Below are 22,759 nucleotides of genomic sequence, written 5' to 3'. Positions count from 1 at the left end.
AAATCAGTGTATGTCAATGCCAGAAAGAATAATTATGTGGGAGTTTGTTGTTGTTGTAGTATTTGTTTATGGTTTTTGTGTTTTGTTTGTTTGATTTCATTAACAATGCTCTCTGGTTACAAATCTGCTCAAAACTGCTACACACCTGAATATTCTTGCTCATAAGTCAAGTTAAAAAAAAACCCCTTTATGATATTTTTCAGTATTTACAAGGAGGCAAAGTTAGCTCACTAAAAATAACTGTGTTAATTTCCATTATATGAAAGAATTTTTCAGACCTGGTGCAAAATGCTGATATGGTGACGCTAAGAGAAATACAGAAAGTCATAACAAAATGCAATCTAAGAAAATCCAGTGTAAAAATGTACACATGATACTGCTGTTGAACGAACAGCTTCATCCTTCAGCTGTATCCAGCAGATTCTATCAGAAATCAGCATCACCTTCCTTGCCTGAAACAAGGTAACCTTTTGTGTTAATCCATTCATCTACTTTCACAATGTTTGTCGCAATTTATTTAAATTATTTTTGTTTTTAAATAAACTGAAGATGTTAGCATTCCCAGCTGCTTGTCACTGGCCTTCTCTTGCAGAACTGCCATTTAAACTACAATGGAAGCTACAACAATCAAAATGAGCCAGATCCACAAGGGTGGTCTTTTTAGGCTGCCTTAGTTCATTTTGAACTGTTGCTGGTTAACCAGCAGTGCTGAAGGAGAAGGAGCCCTTAGCAAGGAGGGTGGTGATGAGCAGCTGGGCTCAGGGTGCTCAGACAAGTGCACAATCAAACTCCAAACTACAAACAAACATTACTTCTACCACGTTAATGTCCTAGCAAGGTTTCTGAGATGATCAGGCACTATAAAGGGTGATAATCCATTACTAAAAATAGGTTTGCTGAAGCCTGAAAAACATTAGAGGGCGTAAATCATTTTATACAACTGATGCTACTAACAGTAAATAAAAACTACTTAATCCCAAACTTGAAAATCTTACAAAAAAGGAAAAAATTACACAACTATTATATGTATTTTACATGCATGGAACAGATAGCACTTTGTTAGGCTGTTGTTTGAGCTATTATCTTCCTCCCTCCTGTCCACTCCCTCTTTTCTTCCTATGCAAAATGCACACACACAACCTTGTCAAAAGCAAAGGAGCAATAAAAGGGAAAAAAAGCAATGTGTCTAAGTACTACCATTAGAAAATGAGTATCTGAAGTGTCCTCTTCCAATTTAGCTATCAGTAGTTCTACTTGAGCAAAATAATGTTATGAATACTCACTTCAGATCAGAGTAATACACATTAATATGAATAACAAGAAACTACTGAAACACTTCTGTGACAAAGTAGGATCACAACACTATAATCTCTATTCTTCTAATTCCATTGCAACCATTAAGTAGTCATAAAAAAAGCATTGTTTCTTCCTTTCTTCCACCCAACATTTAAACAAACAATCCTGAGGGACAGAAGTACACTCACACAGGTAGGAAAAAAAATGTATTAAGTTACTCTATAATAATAATAAAAAAAACCTCAAACAGCAAAAACAAACAAACAATAACCACCAAAAAAACCAACCAAACAAACCAAAAAAAAACCCCTACACAAACAAAACAGAAGTAGAATTCACCCACTCCTGAGGCTGCCACAAATCTGAGTTAGCACTTCCAGGAACAGAGGCAGTGTCTGAAGGAACGTTTCAGAGAATAAATGCCTTGAGCACCAAGCTCTCCAACAGGTTCACTGGTGCCCAGTAAAGGTAGGCTGCACCCCCTCCCTTCAGCAGAAGCTGTGCTGATTGCCTCTCCCCAGCTGCCTGTTCACACAACCCTGAAAGAAACTGAATTTTGAGAGCTCTCTCTAGTCTTGCCTCTCCAGACAAGATCTGGCTGAGTTTGGCCTACAAAGTCCAAGACTAGTTAAAGGGGGAGATGCATGAAAAGCAGTCACAGTTGCCTAAGTCTCTTCTCTTTCAAAAGTGAGGTTACAGCAGACTATCACAAGGAAAGTCAGCTACTTATCACAAATTAGTCTTTAAGTGTGTTCCCAGTATTCAAGAATATTATGATTCAGTAGTAAGACAAGTTTTTTAACATAAGCTTGGAGTGAAAGGCACCATCAAGCATCAATAGAATATATCCTTAAACACATACATTTTATTCTTCTTATTACCTCAACAGGCCATTAAAAAAATTTTAGGCTTTTTTTTTAGCATTACACTGTTACAGAGTGTTACAAGTTCCAAGCTTTTTAGTGTCACATTGCAGAGATTAACTCATTTTATAGAGGCTGGACAAATACAAAATTTGACAACTACCAGAGACAGAGTTGCTAACTACGCAATCAAACAAACTGTAACAAAATGACTAATCTACCCCGATTACTTGTTTGAACTGTGTGACTTGCAGCATTAAATCCATGCTACCGTGTAAACTAGATACTTCCAATTACGAGATGGAAGCTTGTATGATGAATAGCTATTAATTATCAGTAACAACGTTTTAAAAAAATAACTGAAAATTTGAAAAGGAAATTTCTGTAGCAGTTGTCAGATCAGACAGAAGATGGTACACAAGAATATAAGAAAAATAATCAGATTACAAAAAAACAGCACAAAGTTGAAAAAGCTTCCAGAGCCAATTCAGAAGATGTGCATTTTGTTACATTAGCTAGCAAAACACCAAAACCAGCCATCAATATGTTATGCTGGTTATAACATTTATTTCACTAGTCTACATTGTGTTTACATTTCAATGCAAGTACTGCATCTGCTTCACTTCATGAAAGTATTGCAAGATTTTCCTATAAAATATAAGCTCCTCCACAATCGAGTACTTTCGAAGTACGTGTTGATCAATGTTTTCAATGAACGCTGTTTAGAAGTTTTGAAATGTATCTTAGTTCAGAACATGCTCACTGTTACATCCGTAAAAGGAAATGGATGTCTGTTTACAGATCCTTCTATAACTATAGTACAAGGAGTCATGAGTTTCACAGCACTCCACAAATAATCCTATGGCTATATTAACCATCCTTTTCTGCCATTAAGTGCAGAACTCACACTGTTAGCCAATTCTGACTGTTCCATTGCTTCACGGTACAATTCTTTCCAACTTCACAAACTCAAACACTGAAATATGGCATTCAAGGTAAGACAAAGACAGAAATCAACATTTATTTATGCTGGTTTAATATAAAGGGGCATCATCAACCCCACTTTAAAGTTAAGTTTCCTCTGCAATATTCTGGTATTTAAGTTTGTGTACATGTTTGTGATATCTCATTTCCCATGCTTGCTTTATAAACTGGATTACAAATCAAATTTAAGCAAACCAAGTAATTAATATATTTTTCCTTTATCCCCCTGGAATTTAAACTGAGTTATGTCCAACTCATGGCTTTTCTTCAAAGCCCAGTGTTTAAATTTCCACATTCTACAAGAACAACACACCAGCAGTATAAGGTACCTTGCTTTTTGTGCCTGGGGAAGTACTGCTTCTCATCCGTACAGTAAGTATTGTACTTACCAATGCTTCATCTCCCAGGTCACAGAGGACTAAGAGGACGAAACTATTCTACCCACCATGTTTACCTCCTGGCTGGTAAGGACTTAGCTCTGAAAGTAGACTATAGCTTAACTACTTAAGCAAGGCAAGACTCTCACTGTTCACTCAGAAAGCTGCAATTCCACATTGCTAATTATTAGACACTCACATAGCTCTGTATGAACATCATCCATGTGCTGCCCATAAAGGAAGGTTCTCCTGCAGAGCAGCTGAGGCTACTGTGCAAGTAATAGACAGTGCCTCCAATATGAGTCCTAAGCATCACCCCTGATGACAAAGGTCAGGCTTCTCGCAGGAGAGATCACTGCAGAACTACTGCCTATCAAAAGGTCAATTCATCCGAGGCAAAGGCTGAAAAGTCCATCACATCCTTAAAAGACTCTAGTGCTATTCCTCATTCACTAAATATCTTATCTGGAGAATATCTCCCCTCAATGAGAATATACCTTTACTACCTCTAGAGATGGAGAGCCAACTTTGGGGCACATCAATATTTTATTAAGCTGTGCTTCATCTCCATATAACAAATCTTAAGGTTTGCCTTTGAGATGCTGCAACTCGTGTGATTTCCCCTTTCTTTCCTCTCATTTTAGAGCAGGATTTCCCATTTCACTTTGACTTTGGCAATTCTGTAACAGACAAAGGTATGAGACTAGCACAAAATGTTCCTAACAATGCAATTCACTTTCGTCTACAAACCTGTCTTCTACTCCTATTGCCCTTGCTTTTTCAGGTGCCCTTCTCAAAAAACACTGTCTTGCTCTAACCTGAACACCTCCCCTCATAAAGAAAGAATTTTATAGCACATATTTCTCAGTACCAAAGGAAAAGGAATAGACTGAAGCTGAAGTTAAGGAAACAAACACCTTCATGCTAGTTGTAAGACCATCTCTAAAAGCAGACTTCAAGAAGCTTTCCTTAATACTGCAACCAGAAATAGCTTAATTTTACAGAAGACTACTACCAGCACCAGAAGAGCAGACAGAATGACCTCACTATGAAGGCACATATTCTTTACTAATGTTTTCACAAGAACGGAAATGGCTTCATTTCTAAAACACAATGTAAATGCATACCCTCATCTGAACAATCAAGTGTTGAAAGGAAACATGCCTTAAAAGGCACTTGAACTACACTATGTGATGAATAAATAGCAGGGCTCCTCCTGACCCATTTGCAGAGAATAACTTCATCCCCCACTCCTCCAGAATATATTAAACCAGAAGACCACATCTGATCACCGAGATACATGTTATTTCAGGTGGAGATCCATCTCCCATTACCACCTTATATCAAAGCCTATAAACCTCATGCCCAAGCCACTCTGTAGTCTTAAAGAAAGTCTGTCAATCCCTGACATCTGCAAGGTGCCATCTGGAGCTCTATTTATACTCTGTTGAGATGTGCACCAGGCACAGAGGCGGTTACTTAATTACAGCATCTCCACCAGTCACCATGTTGTTAGCAGCTCTCAAATTCAGCTGCTGGTCAGTAAAGCAAGTCTCTTCCAGTCAACACAAGAACAAAGATGCAGTTCTGCAGAGCAACCAGGAAACAGGCCTAAGCCCCCTACTTTCTAATTTCAAAACTCAGTAACTCAGTATACAGTAATTCACAGTACAAGAGAGATTGTCTTTTCTCCCTCTCTAAGATGAATAATTTTACACAATACTAACTTAAGAGTTATATTATTGTTCCTGTGACTCTGAATTACATGGAAGCTCCTCATTCAGCAAAGTAGGTGCAGCAGCACCTTCACAGATCCTCAACAACATCAACAGTGGAGGAGCAAGAGATCAAAAGCAACTGCACCTGGGCAGGTAAGAAAACATTGTGCATTGAAGAATAGCTTTGAAATTGGTGTGGCCCAAAACGATGCAGTTTTTTACAAGTTCAGACACAACTTATACTGTGAATTCTAGGAAAGCAAGAGTTTCAAACATGTTCATGAGGCAACAAGCACATTATTAGGCATTGTGTCATTATTCCTTATGTATATAATTACAAAACTTCAGATCTGAGGGTTAGCATCTATTTACACTGCTCTTTTCACCAATTTGAGGAGCTGTCAAAACACAATCCATATAATGGATCAGATAAAGTTTTTCTTGTCTAACAGTAAACAAACAAAGAGAACCAAAAACACACTCTACCACATTTTTCAAAACCCCGCATCTCTTACATATGAGAGTGACATCTCTGTGCCTCAGGTCACAGGTACAAGAAACTGAGCTTTTCTGATATTCTTATTGCAAGGAAACAGCCCACAGTACCCTTTCTCTCTATTTTTTTGTTTGTAATTAACAGAAACAGTCTTTCCACAGCTGTCTGTGACTTGGTCTTTGACGAAGTTAACTGAAGGTTTTGTCAGCTCTTTTTTTTTTAAACATATAATTTTGCCATCTCAAATGCATTTGTAGACAAGTCTCCCTCCAGTTATAGAGATTAATGCATCTGCTTTGCAAAGAATGATGCTCTTGGGTATGCAGAGCTTCACATACTTTTATTCATGTTACTGACTGACTACATACTGGTGGAAAGGTTCTCCCTGTACTCTTTAAAAATAATTAGCATGTAAAATCTTGCAGCTTTTGCAAACAATTCTGCAAGAAATGGCCAACAAAAATTCCTTTATTTTTTACATCAATTTCAGACAAATCGGCACCAATGTTTCTTTCACTATCTGGTTAACCAAGACCACAACCACACAACCACTGGTTATAATAAAAGCACCAGACTTATGAATCCCTTTCCTCAGCGAGTTCTTCTGCTCCTTTCCCTGTACCAACTTTCAATGGTGCAACTTTCCATACTTCTATGGAGTAAACTGGATTTATCTGCTGTTACAGGTTACTGCTAGCTCGAGTTAGTTCTGTGATCCAGTTCCCTACACAGCCCCACAAACCGTTACATGACAACTCAGGCTTGAAAGGGGAATACAGGGGATACCAAATGTCAGCACCATCATCCAAGAAGTGAGGATTTCCAGAATGCACCATTCACATTCCTAACTGCCCATGCCATCATCAGTTATTAATAGATAACTTCTTATAAACAGTAACCTATTAAAAAAAAAATGCCAGTATCCTCTTAAAGCATAGGCTAAAATAACTCAAAAATGGGCAATTACTATGGATGTAATTGAGGACAGAGTTTCTCAGACTATAGACTATGAGGCCACTTCTCCTGCCCTCCCTTCTCCAGATACACCATCATAATACTACAAGTCTGGAGATTTTTTTTTGCTTTTATGTGGATAGTACAAGGTAACTTGGCCAGATCTACTTTAAAGGATGAAAGCACAGAAAATTAGACTGATTAAATGGCATTTTTTTCACAGAAATGAAAACACTATAGATAGAAAATAAAAGATTGACAGTAAGGAAATGTTAAGAGAAGATCCTTGCGATTTAGTCTGATTGCCTACATAAAAGCCACACGTTCTTCCTTAATTTCTATTCATAAGCAATCATATTTCAGAATAACATTAAAGTTTTCCAGGAATAAGGAAATTCACCACCATCTCGGTAAACTCTACAAATGATTAGCAACTTCCAAAATGGTTTCAAATTTATTTTATTCATATGGTTGTTTATAAATCTAACATTTAAACTTTCATGAACCAAAAGTGGAATTTCTCTAATTTTCCATTTTTAAGTTCCTTATAATTCACATGTCACCCATGAACCTCCTAATTTTTTTTTTTCCAGTGGTACCTAAAACAGACAAGTAAAGGACCATCAATGACAGGCAGAATCAACATCATCCCCACCCTCCCTATGAATACATATTCAAAAATAATGTCCAGATTTTTGGTGAATCAGCTCACTACTCTATTTGGATGTTACATAGTTACAAACCACCTTCAGATCTCTATAGGCATCAATCTGAAAGAAGATAACAGCAACATATTAAGACACCAGAAAAGCTGCAGGATGGGTTTGAAGACTATTAAATTTTACCTTATCTCAAGAAGGTGTTTAGTAACTTTCAGTTATCCTTTTTTACCTCTCTGGGACAAATCTTTGGTAGTTTAAAACACCTAACAAAGTGCACTAATAAATTCCTTTATGAAATATTGCCAACTTAATAACTACACAACCTCACACAAACACACAAAACAACAACAACAAAAAAAACCACACACCACCAACCAACAAAAACCCACATACAAAGGTCAAGATAGAGATACCACAACTGAATTCCTACCTTATTGAACGCTGGTTGTACTGTTTGCAGCCATAACATGCATGTGAAACTGTTCTTATATTACATCTTCACTTTTAAATGTATAAGTATTTTATATCCAAGTCTTTCATACACAACATAAGTAAAGGAAAGCTCACACATTACACCCCCTCTTTTTGTTCAGGCAGAATTGAGAATTTTGAGTCTTTTTTTTTTGTTTTTGTTTAAAGCAGCATTCACTGGGTTTGAATCAAGTCTTTCAATCTGTAGACAACACAAGTATTTGTAAAGAATATTTTTAATTACAATAGAGAAATCATCTTGAGTTTACTAGCAGAATACTTGCACTATAGCATAAGCATAATACATTAGAAGAGAGCTGATAGTCCAGTTACACAATATATTCTTATATAAGAATCTCTGCTTCATCTGTATTTAATGAAAACACACACACTCTGGAGGATGGAAGGAAAACTGTATAAATAAAAGCATCATTTTGTCAGTATGAATTGTCTACCCTAGCCACAATTATACTAAATAAGGATCAAATATCCACAATTTTGACATATCAGCACAGCTATCTGACATCAATAAATCCAAAATAAAATTTGAGATAAACCACTGACACTTAGAGTCCTTGCAGTATCAGGAAAACATCACCATTCAAATGATAAAGAGGAAAAAAAAAAAAAAAATTAAAAATCACTGCAGCCATATCTACAACGTATACAATAGACAAAAGAGCATATTTTACAGAATGCAGCATGAACTTATTCAATCATACAAAAAAGTGGCAGATAAGTCATTTAACAAAAGAAAACTTGAGCACTAATTTGGGCATTTAGGAGCAACTACCTGAAATGTTAACAGAAATCAGATCTCAGCAAAATGCCATTCTTAGCAAAGCTATAATATGAATTCTGTTAAGAGTGGTTTGATTTTTGAATCCATGGTAAAAGTAAAACTTTTCCTTTAATTAGTTCTTCAATGCTGCTTTCTACCTCTAAAATATACATTGCTTTCAATCTGTTCAAACTGAAACCAGCATACTGGCCTTTCAAACACACCTTCAAGAATAATAATGAAGATTGATGTATTGTGCTTCTATCATACAGGCATTAGTTTCACCTAATACCTCCAGATAAAAACAACAGGTACTTGAACTATTGAACACTGCCCACCACCAAAACTTGCCTGTTGTCCTGAGAAAGCAAAAATACTGTTTCAAACATAAGTCTTAGGAGGTAAGAAAAAATGAGCTCTTTCATAACAAGAACATAAAAGCACATTCTGAAGTCAGAGACCCATTAGAACATTCCTTAAGCAGAGCTACTTTCAAATATTCAAATATCAGTCTGCTTATTGGACCTGTGGCATTACCCAACCAGACAGACACAGACATTCAGAACTCAACCAATTAACAAAGCAGTTTTACACTTTAATTTCAATCAACACATAATCAATAGAGGTCAGAGAGGAATTCATATAATACTTAAGTCATTTCACATAGAAAGTAGGCTACTACATTCGACAACAGCTAGTTTTTTAGATGCACAAACTGCTAGAGAATTATATATAGCACACTGTAATCATTTCACCTTGATGTGATAAAGACAGCAGGCCCAGCTGCAAAATTCTGTTCCCAAAACAAACTGTCAACATCTCGAATGCACGTAAAAAGCTACGCTAGCTGTGGCTTGAGCTGGTAGTTTCTGTTAAGAACCCTACTGGAACCCTGGACTGCAAACCTCAACAATGAAAGCAAAATACACACCTGGAGATGGGCAGAAGACAAGGAAGAATTACCCTGACACTCCAGGTGCTTCTCCTGACCAGCCAACAGTAGCCACCTCCATCCAAGTCCCTGAATGAACACTATGTATTAATAAATTTCTTTCAAAATTTCTATCAACAAGTGACAAGAATTTAGATTTAGATATTACGTATGTGTTATTAACAACATAATTATGCTCAAATCCTGTTAGAAAACACATCACCAAAGCATATCCACTTCCAACCCTGCTTACAAATGGGAACAGAAATGGCTGATACACGACCATGATGTCTTCCAACTTCTCTTTCAACTGAAATCAAAACTAAATTAAAAGTAGATCTGCAATATGAATTAACTCATAGACAAGTGACTCCCACAGTAACCACAGAATCCTAATTACCTCACAAAAATAATTGTTTGCAATTTCTCTATCATCATTAATCATGCTGTAGGCTTTTACGACAAAGAGCTCATGTGAGGATCTTTCCACTTGTACACTGAAATCATTACTGACAAATCTGCTGCAAAACAGAGAGATTGTAATTCTAGCTATTATATTAGTAATTTACATTTTAATTCTACTTTTTTTGCCTGCTTGGTATCAGTGCATTTAATTAGATACTACACTATAATGCAATATTATTATGTAAGTTGGCATGTTGTAATCAAGTGTTTGCTACCCAATAATACTGATTATCAACTTTGCATCAGAATGCTAACTATTAATAGGGTACTTGAAAGCAGAAAGGTATTAAAAAATTATTTTCTACCATTCTTCCTAAACTCCTCATATGTCACTGAGCTGTGGACCAAAAATCAGGGGCATAACTTTCTTGAGCAAAATGTATATGCAGAAGAAGGCACATGACTGCTTGGACACTTCCCAAGTGACTCTGAAGCAGCTCAAGTGACAGCCAGGTACGCACGCTAGTCTTTCATTTTGACTTACTTTACTTTACACAATATGCGAACGAACCCAACCTGTGCAATGAAAGTCTTGAGAGCTTCACACCACTCTGAGCCAGTCTTCCACAGAAGCTAACTGCTAGCTTAAAGCCAAATAAAGACTTAAGAATACATTGATAACAACTCACTCCTCAGGATAACCTATAAAAAAATTATTTCAAACAATCCTGCTGTAACTGCCCCTCTCTTATCAAAAGAAACAAATCGTCATGTGCTACTCCTATCCCACTACATACACTCACCCCCTGCTTAATCTGATTAACTGAAATTCAAAGAAATGTATAATAGTTTTCACCTTAATTTTTGCAAGACTAACCTTAGCTGTGTTCAGACAACATGCAAGGATCAAAAATGTTTTAAACAGACACTACAGAAGCCCTCAAAATACCCCTTGCCCTCTTCTCCAGTCAGAGTGCAAGTCTGCTGCACACACTTCTAATTATAAATATGGTAACATGACATGGGGAGAGAGCCAGCCCCTCAAATATGACCTCAGAGACTCCTAACCAAAATCTGTGTTGAGCACAAGACTAGATCAACACAATACAGCATAAGATAGGTTTTTGCACTTTTTTTAATCTAAAATATGTACAACTACTTTGTACAAAGTGGACAACAATAATATCCTTCCAAAGCACAATTACGTCTATCTTATACTAATCCATTATCTCAAAAGTTTCCATTTGTATTTCCAGCTCTGTAAGTATCACAGTTGAAGTCCCTTACCTCACATTCTTCAGCAAGTTTTCTTCACTACTCTCAACACAATAAAATACAGCCATTCCGGGTTACAAACAGCATTTAGAATAAGTACAAATATATCCTCTGCACACTTTCATTTAAACAAAATTTAATGATGTTTAAACGTCTAATTTCTTACTTGATAATATTTGCTTCTTGTCACTAAACTTTATATTAAAACACTAGATAACAGTGGAGCCCTTTCCTCATCTTCTAAAAACTTCTCAAAGTACTAGATATTAAACATTTTTAAAGTTCACAAATTAAATGCCATGATAGCGCACGAGTTTTCTTTATTGTTATGAAGTATTTATAGTGTCTAGCATTCCTCACAGTACTTCCCAGCTGTATGAACTTAAACTGTAAGAAGTATGCTTTTCCATCCTCATTATTTCTCCAGCAGCGCTGAAGTACATTTTATCCTGCAGTCAACCAAACAACTCCATAATTGTAAGTTCTTCCATAAAGCCAATAGCTACTTCCAACACAAAGTTACGTGAGTGGCAGAAAAAAAAACAACTTGAACTCCTCATTCTCTCCCAATAAAGAAATAAAGGTGAAAGCTTTAGATGCAAAACATGGGAAAAAGCTCAGGGACAAAACATACCATTTAATTGCTTCAGACAATAATCAAGTGACACAATTAAAAAAACAAAACAAAACAAAACATATGGCTATAAGAGGACTAAACTAATATTTTTAGGGCTGTTCCAAGTATCGCAGTCTCAGACATGATTTTTTCATCTCTAGAAGTTCAGTTATAAACACGAGTGTTAAAAAGATCAGTTAATTTTTCCACCATTCATACTAGCATTAGAAATATGGATCACTGTCAGCCAGAACTTTGGGGGGCACCGAGAAGGAAACGCCAGCACGGATCAACAGAATAGCCTGAAAGCGTACACGAAAACAACAACGAGAAACCGACGGGAAAATTCCTCACATGACATAAGCTTCCTCGGGAGCAGAAATAAGTAAACAGCCGAGGGAAAGGCAGGACACGTTTGTAAACACAAGGCGCTCGCCCGACCACGGGCACGGAGGCGCAGCCAGGCTGAGTCATTCCTTGGAGTAACTTCACCGCGAATCTCTCGCCCTGGCAGTGGAGCCCGGGCAGGGAGGGCGCACCCCGGCCCGCCCGCCGCCACCCCCAGCCAGCCGGGAGCCGCCGGCCCCCGCCCCCTCTCGCCGGCTGCGCTAGGGTCACCCCGCCAGCCCGGGACCGGAGCCAGCAACGGGATCCCCGTCCTCCCCGGCCCCTCCCGCCCCCGCCTCCCAGCTCTTTGTCGCCCGCCTCACAGGTGCAGCTCTGCGGCCAGAGCTAGGACCGCCACTCCTGGCCAAGGCCACTCTCTCAGTAACGGAGCCCCGCCGCCGGGGGTCTCCGCCCTCCCTCCCGCTGGGAGGGACCGAAACGAGGCGCGGGGTGGCGGGAGGAGCCCGCGCCTTACCCGGCGGCACTCACCTGAGGCTCTCGCGGCAGCGCCGCGCATCCTGCGGCGGCAGCGACGCGCCACCCCCCTTCCCGCGCGGCCGGGCCCGGCGGCTTCTCAGGGGCGCGCACCGCTTCAGCGGTCACCGCGCCCGGGCGCGGAGAGGCGGTGGGCCAGGAGCGGCAGTGCGGGGCCGGCGGGCGGGCCCGGGAGCGCAGGGCCGGGGAGTCCTGGCGCAGCCGCCGCCGATGTTTGTTATTGTCGTCAGTCGCTTCCGGCGCGAATGCATGCCGGGAGAGGGCGGCCCGGAGGAGGAACCGCGGGGCGGAAGCGGCGGTAATGCGTGTGTCCGGGGGAGGTCGAAGTCGCGGCCTCGCGCTCACCCCGGGAGACCCCGGGGACCGTTGAAGCGCGGCGCGAGGGGTGTTCGCGAGCGGCGGCCGTTAACGGCCCTACGGGATGCCCACTCGGAGGCTGCCCCCGCTCGGGGCCGCAAGCTGACCAGGCCTCACCCCCACACGGGTAACGGGGCGGGCAGCAGCGCGTCTCCGCGTGTAACAAACGTTAAATTTATCCCTTCTCCGGTGGGGAGGGAGGCGCCGGGTGTACTCACCATCCGGATCGGGCTCCTCTCGCTCCCTCCCTGTGTGGTGAAGGGCGGATCCTGTGAGTGCTCACAAGTTGGGACACAAAGCAGAGTGTAAGCCGTGGGGTAAGAACCGGCCTCTGCGTCCTGTCCCGAGAAAACGAAAGTGAGCCTCACACATGTCTCTTTCAGATTTTTCTCTTATTATAGGTTTCTTCAGAGGCTTTGTCTGCGGAACTTTGGGATGAGGACATAACCACATAAACAGGGAAGAGCTGATGGGGGAGGGGTGTGAGGAAGCAGTATGTTTCATTCAGAACCACAGATAGGGATCACAACGTTGCAGTTACAGATATCTTCCAGTAAAGATCCCGTGAGGATGGCAGGCAGCTGGGTCATACCTTGTCTGGTGCCTCACTATGACCTCTTCTTCCATAACATATGCTGTAAGTGGCAGGTCAGAGAATAGGAGAAATTCAAAGCATGATCTTCTGACCAGAATATGAAGCAATCACATCAGAGAGGAGTGCAAAAGAGAGCGCAAGCGTCTCTTTTTTAGCCCACAGGACACATGCATTTAGTAAAATAGCTAGGCTCATTATATAAAGCATTTTCTTTCCTTCACCTAAAGTTTCCTCTTCAGCCTGTCTAAAATTTCATACACATGGCCCTTCATCTAATTGTATTTTTCACCAGATTATAACTCTGCTATTTCTCACAAGCTGGATCAGGCTTCTGATTTGCACAGTATACTCTTAGTAGCTGTTGCTGCCAGGTTGAAGAGCTTTCTGCTTGTCTGTCATGTTAAATACAATGTTGAACAGTCCCAGCATGTACAGACATGATTTATTGGAAAATACAACTGCATCTTCACTACCCCCAGTTCCCACCTTGTGTCACCTGATAGACAAGAGCTCTCCAATTTTGCACCTTGTTGGGAAACATGTCCTAACTGCCCACATTTTGAAAGACATCATCTTTGGCACTTCAGACTACAACAGTGAATGGAGCTGAGAAGACATGGGTACTATGATGAGCAGATGTAATGTAATAGGAAATACAATACAAAGCAATTCAAGGCAGCTTTGTGTCATAGAACACTGATTATGTCAAAATTAAGTGTTGTTTTACTTCTACAGATCTCTGCTTCTGCTTTTTGCATCTCCTAAATGGTCTTCTCCTTCACAAATTCTTTGAAGATGATGAAGGGCTAATCTTTAGTGCGAAGGGAATGACATCCAGCTAGAACTTCACAAAATAAGTGCTGTACATGCTATAAACAGAGAGGTAAGGCAGAGGTTAAAAAGTATCTTTGAGGTTTAGTAATCCTGAAGGACCAGTGAGCCTCATTAAACTTGTCTTGAGGAGATACTACTGAGAGTGACCTCTTACAGTTTGAGGAGCTGACAGATCAGCAAGAGAAGCAGCAGCAACTATTCAAACACTGAAGCTGCAGTGCCAACAGGGTTTGTAGTTTTCTGGCAAAGCACATCTGCCAGTCAAGCTCTCAGCAATTGCATGAAATGAGACTCCAGGATTTTTTTACAGCATGTGTGGGAAAACTGTTGATTTGAGAGGCAGCTCAGGCAGGACTGAAGCAGGATCTGGGCAGTAAGCAAAATGCTGCCAGCAGAGCAGGTTGGTCTGGCTTGTTCTGGTAACGTTTCATTATGTTACTTCCTCTCAAAGTGTTCCAGAGCCACTTCATGCCAAGCAACTAATTATAGGGTGTTTTTTTTCATGAAGCTATCTGAACAAAAACAAAAGTTTAGCATTGTATTTAGCACTTCCATTCTGAAAAAGCAGTATTTTATGAAGATTTTTTTTTGCTGCAGGATGTATGAAAAAGAAGCATTAAATCAGATTTACTGTTAATTGTTCACATTTTCAAAGTGCTGTACCAAATATAGGTTCTTATTCTTTCCACATACTGTTCAGGATTCACCTGTGTATTTTGTTCACATTCTGTAAAACAGACAAGGTTTAAGTAGTTTTTCACTATGTGGTTTTAATTTTGGGTGCTAAATTTGGTGTACCAAAGAATGTGTCTCTTTTAAACTACGTGTTTATGCAGCTGTAGTCAAGGAGCAAAAGGAACAGGCTGCAGGGGCCATTGTCTTGGAAAAGGGGCACACTCCCACAGTCTCAGAGTGAAGTCTGGTGACAAAAACCCAGTCCAGCCACCAGTTCAGTGACTGCCAGACAAGTCCATGGTGACAGGGCAGGTCTAGGGTAGAGCCAGCACAGTGCAGCAGGATCAGTGGAGTCAAAGCTGCAACATAGCTCAAAAAAGGGCCAAGGGCTGAGGTTTGGATGCAGCTCCTGAGCAAAGGGGACACAGCCACTGCACAGCGCGCTGCCAGCAGGTCCCATGGCTGTGCCATGTCGGACCTGGCCTTAAGAAGGGACAGCCAGGCCTCTTTGGAGGGGCAGAAAAGGTCACAGAGCCTGTTAGCACTTCCAGGGCTGTTACCATTGCCGGAAGTAGATTCATATGCAAAATTAAGACACTGTACATGTAGAACCCAATAAGAAATAAATAGGTAAGCCTATTTCAATTGCAGATTACTATCTCTTTCTTATAGCCAATCTCAAAATTTATTTATCCGTTAGGAGTATTCATTCCCCAAATTGTTGTCAAATTATATACAACCTAGCACCTGAATATGGTAGTCCATTCTGCCTTAGCTGTTGCATTCATGACCACTTTTAGTTTACTGCAATGACTCTGCTTCTTTTAATTTAAATATGCACCTATCAATAGATTTTGTATATTTAACTGCATACTGTAAATGTAATTTATAATTAAAATTCCAATTGTAAAACAAAATTATAAAAAATAGGAAGCATGATTGATTAGCAAATGTAGACTGTGGGTATGGTGGATTTCTTGAAGTCAAGAAGGCTTTTTTGAGATAGTGTTTTAGCAAAAACCAAAACAAATTATTGAGTTCATTCAATTCCAAAAGAAAACTAGGAGGTGGGAATTAGTCTGAGCACTCTGCTTTCTTCCAAAAACAAATGAGACAAGACTGTGAAAATTCCTGTTTGATTTACAATGTGTTTTACAAAAAAAAAAAAAAATTCAACATGAATCTAAATTTTCAAGAATTACAGTGGCTAATTACCATCACGCTATCACAGCAACTGAGCAGTTTCACTGTCAGCCAGTTGTTATGTGTTTCTCTCTGGAGAAGTCTGTTCATATGTGGTTCCTTAAGACCTCATAGTTTTTTCCAAGGCACCAAATAAACTAAGCCTCTTGAGTTCTGCTCTTAAGAGTTTATTCCTATAGTTAATCTCTACTACTTCTCCATCAAGCAGCCCTCTTAAGCTGGTAACACCAGGTCAGAAAGATTCAGTACCAAGCAGAAAAGTAGCATATCAATCTTTCTATATGATTGTAATCTGCTATGCCAGTACTGACCAATACTGTCAGTATTTATTTAGTGCCAAATGTACTTGAAAAACCACATCTTCCTATTTTCTTTAGCTCTACTTGCCATAAATTCTCCCTGTGTACTTCTGCTTTCCCTACAGTTGCTGTCTTCATCAACTTCATTTTGTTTTCTTTTTTTTTCTTTTTTTTTTCTTTTTTTTTTTTTTTGTAATATTGGAAACAGCTGCACTCACTTCCCTGCTGATGTTTTAAACCCAAGTTCCTTCCTTCTCCATTGAGGCTTTGTGGTATCTTGTGATCTTGAACAAGTGTTCATTTTCAGTTTAGGTTTTCCTACAACTGAAGAATTTAATCACTTTAAAAAACTGACATTTTTTAAAGCACAAAGTATGTATTACAGCTCTGAACTGGAACGTACAAAGTAAACACCGTTCTCCAACAACACAAGATGTCCTGCACGTTAGGGAGAGATACTTCAAGAACTTTGATTATCCTTTGATGTAGCCTAAGCTCTGGTACCTAAGCTCTCAGTAATTTGTTTTTGAATGGTCAATGACTCAGGCGCAGCTGATGCCATTTTTGAAAGCACACCACTCCCTCTGAGCCTTTATGGATCATTCCTAACCAGTGATTTGAACATTGTGTGGCTTCCCAATATGTTTCAGTACTTCTGACTACACAGGTTTTGAATTCATAAGTGATTTTTCTTGCTTATTGCACAAGCTCCTTGCAAGGAAGGGGATGGTTACCTTCAATTTAACATCTAGGTCATGACATCAGTTCTGCGTCCCGAGCAGAAATATATAAAGGATATTTAAATCTCAAATAAAATAGAGTGGACATACCCTCAGAAGTAGTTAAGAACAGAGGCTCTCAAGAGAAAACATGCAGCCTAAATAATCTTACAAAAATCCCCTGTAGCACATTTTGATTAAAGAGACCCCATTTGCGTAATGTAGCAGCTGACCTTTCTCACACCACCACCTCTCCACAACACACAGATGATACCGAATGCAATGAGGCCAAACAAAACACACTGAAGACCACATGGAACACCAGTAATACTGAACTTACAGAAAGGTACTATTGTACTAGCGTTACTGAATATATGAAGTTCCCATTTTTTACTGTGTAGCAGCTTTGCTTTTTAATATTAAAGCACTGAAGTCATGTTCACATATACTTTCATAGTTTTAAATGTTAAGTCTAATTCCTGCAAGTAATAAAATTAATTACAGAAGCAGATATTTCAGTTGAAGAAGTTATACCAGGAATTAATTTGGCATATGTTGCTAGCAACCTGATTTATTTTTCTTTTTACAGTTGTAGCACAGGATATACTGTCCCCATTTGCAAAATAACATTCTAAGTATCTAATGGTCTTTCTGTTCACAAATAACATACTCTGATCCGTTCATGATTTACATCGGTCACTCTTCTGGTTCAGTAACCACAAAGACAGAATTTATAAACCAAGGGGTGTAGGAATACCTATGAGGCTTCAGCTCCTCCCTTAGCCCCAGCAGTGAACTTTGTCTCTCATTATAACCCCTGGGCCAGTACAGAAAGTCAGATACAAATGGCAGTATTGTGCCAGGAACAGGGATTTGGGGCATCTACAGCTGAAACCCCAGGCCACAAGCCAGCCAACATCACAGCAGCCAGCCTGGACATGTACCTCATCAAGCACTCCAGTGAGACAGACTCAGATGCTTCTAGGCTACATCCACTCCTATATTTAGATTTTAATGTGCAATCTATTTTTAAAGGCTAGAAAAGCATGATCATATTTAATCTAAGCTGCTAATTTAGACATTTGGAGGTTTTTTGCATTTTGTTAACTGCCTTTTTAAATAACCATGTAAATAATTTCCCTCTCCTCCCCAGTCTCTACATCAACACAAACTGAAAATTTAAGATGCAGAAACTTTTCATTTATTATATTTTATTGCTTAAATAAACTACCAAGAACCTTAAAGCAAATATATAAAACCCACTTTGTGCTTACATGAAGATGAATTGTTAAATGAAAATATCATCTATTAACACATTGAATTAACTTTTTGTCCTTTGTTCTAGTAACTTATAGCATTCAGCCTTTTTTGTTTCATTTTTATTTCTGAATGGAATAGAAACAAAACCATCATTTTTTTTGAGCTCCTGGAGCTTCAATTCAAAGAATTAGTCATTGACTTCATTTAACAGAACAAACTGAAATTATGAACTGAGTAAACTGTTGATTCTTTGCATCTCCAGAAGAGACTACACCTATCAAACCTTCCTAAGTACCTAGTTACATTATTTTAAAAGATACTGCAGGAGTATTCTAATTTAAACTAAGTTTTAAATCGTTAAAAAAAAATAAATCTGCCTATTCTGAATGCACTTGCATTCATTACCTATTCTTAGGAACTATTTTATATTCATTGGTGAGATCAGGCGTGGGTGTTCGAAGAATCCTCTTTCAGGGCTTTAAAACTTTGGAATTTGCTCTGCACTTGAGCTTTCCCATACAGCAACTCAGATGACTGCTGGTTTAATCATATCATTTATGTTCCCTACACATTTTAAAAGCATATATAGATTGTTCAAATCAGTATAGGCAGGGAATTGTTTAGAGAGGCGGAGATTATGGCAGGCTATTTTGAAGTTAAGAATATCTAAAGCTCTTAAACAAATGTCTTTCTAAAACACATTTCTAAAATGATTGTATTCATTGTATTTATACTCCAATGTATGAAGGACACCAAAATGGAAACTAAGACATAAAAATATCTGCTAATTACAAATTACTCTCTTTGACTGAAATAAGCAAGTTAGAGATAATAGAGATCAATACCTGCATAATTATTTTGGCACAGGAAAGAAAGAAAAATATATCAAAACTGTAATACTTCCTTTCCCACCCCTCCTCTTCCCACCCCCAAATGGGAAGAGAATTCTTTCCTTGAAGACTCATTTGGGGTATTGCTTTTTTATATTTTTTTTACACTGTACGTACAAAATCAGGTTTCTGTATACAGTTTTATATTGTCCCTGCTTTAACAGTGAAGGAACTGACTTCAGTAAGCACTATGTGTTTTGTTTCTTCAAATATGTAATCCCAGTCAATTAAAATTTACCGGTTTGGATCCATTTTCACAGAACCTTTCTGAGCAACATTAACTGTGTTAAGCCTTTTAGCTGTATTGACAGAATTGAACTGTTAGCTTTGTAAAGAAAAAGTGTGATATAGGCATCACATCAAATTATAGATTAAGCAGTTTCATCTATTTGTCCTTTTTGAACATTACCCTAACATTAGTACTCTTTCACTCTTCTTAAGTTTCCCTGATTTTAAGATTTGTATTGATAATAACTTTAATGGACCACGGTTTACAACCCCAAGGTACCTGGACTTAAATTATCGGTGTGTCTGGTAACTTTCTTAGTTAACAGTAGCTAATTTTCATGTCATTAAAATTTTCAACACCTTGTTATAGGCCCAGTGTTAGTTCTAAGACTTTGGGAACAAAAGAGCAACTGACCCTTGCCTAGACTGGCTATGGACTTCAGCTTTTCAGTGTTTCATATCTTCCAGTTCATATTGCTCCTATCTGTTTCTCTTTTCCTCTAGTGTGTTATTGTGCTGGTTTTGGCTGGATTAGAGTTAATTTTCTTCAGAGTAGATTATGTTTTGGATTTGTGCTGGAAACACAATCAATAATACAGAAAATGTTTTTGTTATTGCTCCGCAGTGCCTTCACAGAGTCAAGGCCTTTTCTGCATCTCACCCCACCCCGCCAGCGAGTGGTCTGGGGGTGCACAAGAAGCTGGGAGGGGACACAGCTGGGACAGCTGATCGCAACTGACCAAAGGGATATTCCATACCATATGACATCATGCTCAACGTATAAAGGTGGGAGAAGAAGAATGAAGGGAGAGACTTTCAGAGTGATGGTGTTTGCTTTTCCAAGTAACCGTTATGCATGATGGAGCTCAGCTTTCCTGAAGATGGCTGAATGTGGGAACAACAGTTCCAGCTAAAGGGCCTTGGACAGATTATACAGAAGTATGGTTTTTATGAGTGTAAGAAGTGATAGCCCAGGCCAGTGAGAATGATATCTTGGGTCGGAAAACCGCCCCCATACGTATGATGTGTGAATGTCCTTGGGCCTGGTCTGTGAATGAGTGGGAACGTAACTGAAACAAAGATAACATCAGTGTGGTGTGTTTTTAATAACAATTATTGGAGAAACATCTTATGTAACATGTTAGTCCAGGTCTGTACCTGTAAATCCTATAAATTGTCACTGACTAATAAAGAAGGCCTCATCCTGGCTCAGCTCTCTGCTCTGCCTGGCTCTGCGCTCCTTCCTGAACAAGATCTCTGTCTGTGCGTGAATCTCTGTCTGCATCCTGGTGTGCATCGTTTCTAATCGCCGCAGCTGAACACCCGCCTGCCCATGGGAAATAGTGAATGAATCCTTTGTTTTGCTTTGCTTGTGTGCATGGTTTTCGCTTTACCTATTAAACTGTCTTTATCTCAACCAATGAGTTTTCTCATTTTTACCCCTCTTATTCTCTCCCTGATCCCACTAGTCGGCGGTGATGAGCGAGCAGCTGTGTGGGGCTGAGCTGCTGGCTGGATTTAAACCATGACAGTTCTGTAATAGTGATTAGTTTTGTTGCTGCTGTTGCTTAATTTCCAGCTATGTCTTTTATATAACTAGTGAATCTGGATAGGCTCTTAAAAGTAGCTCTCTCTAGATTGCACAGTTGGGGCTTTTTGACTGTTTATTAAATCATTTGAAAGAATACTCAGTTTTCATCCCCATTTTATACTTGTCTTTGCAGGTCGAATTTGCTCATTATCTTTACCTCTGGAAAATCAGGCAAAGGAAATTGCCAAATTTGCATATGTTCCCTAATGTGAACAAAATATACCTGTTCTGAATGTGAGACAAAAATGATTGGTTGTCACTAAATAGTCTCAAATCCCAGTTGAAGAATTGGTTAGTCTAGATTTATCTGCAAGAGGAATTGTTTTTTCCAACTTAGTTATAAGAAGTTATTTCTGAAAGACAGAGCTGGAGAAACTGTCATAAAGAATATTGTTTAATATTTCTCTAAGCACTAATTCAACTTTGGAGTTTCCTTAGGATGCAGAAGAGGAGAAACCCCGTATCTGTCACAAATGCTTCTTAAAATCTGAACCTGCTTAGGCTTGATTTGCATTATGCTCTCCAGAGATATATAGAAATTAAAGCATTTCCTGCAATTTTCTCTAATTCAGAAATACTCCAGACTACTGTCTCAAAAAGCCTTTGTTTTCCACACACCCCTAAGGTTACTGTGCTGCTTAATATTTTGCGAAGTACATTCTAGCATGAATCAGGGTATTTTGTGATTTTCCTGCAGACAGCTAATCCTAGAATTGACACACAATGCTAACACTCTGTATGGAATTTCAGGTCCTCAAAGTGGAGTGGAATAATATATATTAGGAAAAAAAATATTAATATAATAAATATTAGGAAAAAAAAAAAGGTAAGGAGCAAGTGAGAGCAAACCAGATCCAAAAGTGGAATTAGGCACAGAAATGTTACACTCTTCAGTACTGGATTGCCAAAGCAAGCCCTGGAAATAAAATAGGAAGATAATTTTGTGATTTCAGTTCGACTGTTTGTCAAATACTCCTGAATTGTCAGGTAAGCCACACAAGGGTTTCACAGCTTATTTCATGTGATATTTTTAACCATCATGCTGTGGAAATTTGTCCCTAAAGACAATTTTTCATATTTCGCTGAAGCTGTAGACTTTTTTTTAATACTTAGTAGAAATAAATTAATCCCACTTCTCAAATAATTGCAAGGTCTGAGCTGTAAGAGTTAGGCCAAGAATTCTATGGTGTTACCAAAGAGAAATATTTCCTATCAAGCTGAAATGGACAATTGATTTAGGTCCTAGTACTGTCTTTTTTGAACCACATCTGTGCATCTAGGCCTGTTCTATTCATAGTCATGGCTGATAAAGCCAATATGCAACAGGGACATTTGCATGTGTAGGGGACAGTAATAGCCTTATCCTTGCATAAAGGCCATCTTAGAAAGCAACACTG

General features: G+C 39.0%; 2 protein-coding genes across 7 annotated transcripts in view; one reads left to right on the top strand and one right to left on the bottom strand.

Annotated features, from left to right (window-relative positions):
- The window catches only part of RB1CC1 (RB1 inducible coiled-coil 1), an 80,093-nt gene extending 66,789 nt beyond the window's left edge, over nt 1–13,304 (bottom strand). For 3 of the 6 annotated variants that reach the window (XM_080338837.1, XM_080338841.1, XM_080338842.1), the window contains exon 1: nt 12,706–13,304. The gene's annotated coding sequence lies outside the window, so the exon portion shown is untranslated. Of the gene's footprint in view, nt 1–7,780; nt 9,168–9,531; nt 9,624–12,183; nt 12,378–12,705 lie in introns of those variants that run through there. The other 3 variants (XM_080338839.1, XM_080338840.1, XM_080338838.1) reach the window with 3 other exon arrangements.
- On the top strand, nt 371–20,983 carry LOC308053276 (uncharacterized protein; the record flags this gene model as incomplete). Its single annotated transcript, XM_080364132.1, has 3 exons — nt 371–462; nt 12,456–13,009; nt 20,397–20,983. 3 exons carry the CDS (start codon nt 371–373, stop codon nt 20,498–20,500), a joined length of 750 nt encoding a protein of 249 aa, XP_080220258.1. The 3' UTR covers nt 20,501–20,983.
- Between the last annotated feature and the right edge of the window lie 1,776 nt (nt 20,984–22,759).

This window comes from Nesoenas mayeri, assembly GCF_963082525.1.
Source record: "Nesoenas mayeri genome assembly, chromosome: 2".
In the NCBI taxonomy this organism is placed as follows: domain Eukaryota; kingdom Metazoa; phylum Chordata; class Aves; order Columbiformes; family Columbidae; genus Nesoenas; species Nesoenas mayeri.
The sequence above is the reverse complement of the archived record's forward strand: the minus strand, read 5'-3'. Positions and strand labels throughout refer to the sequence as shown.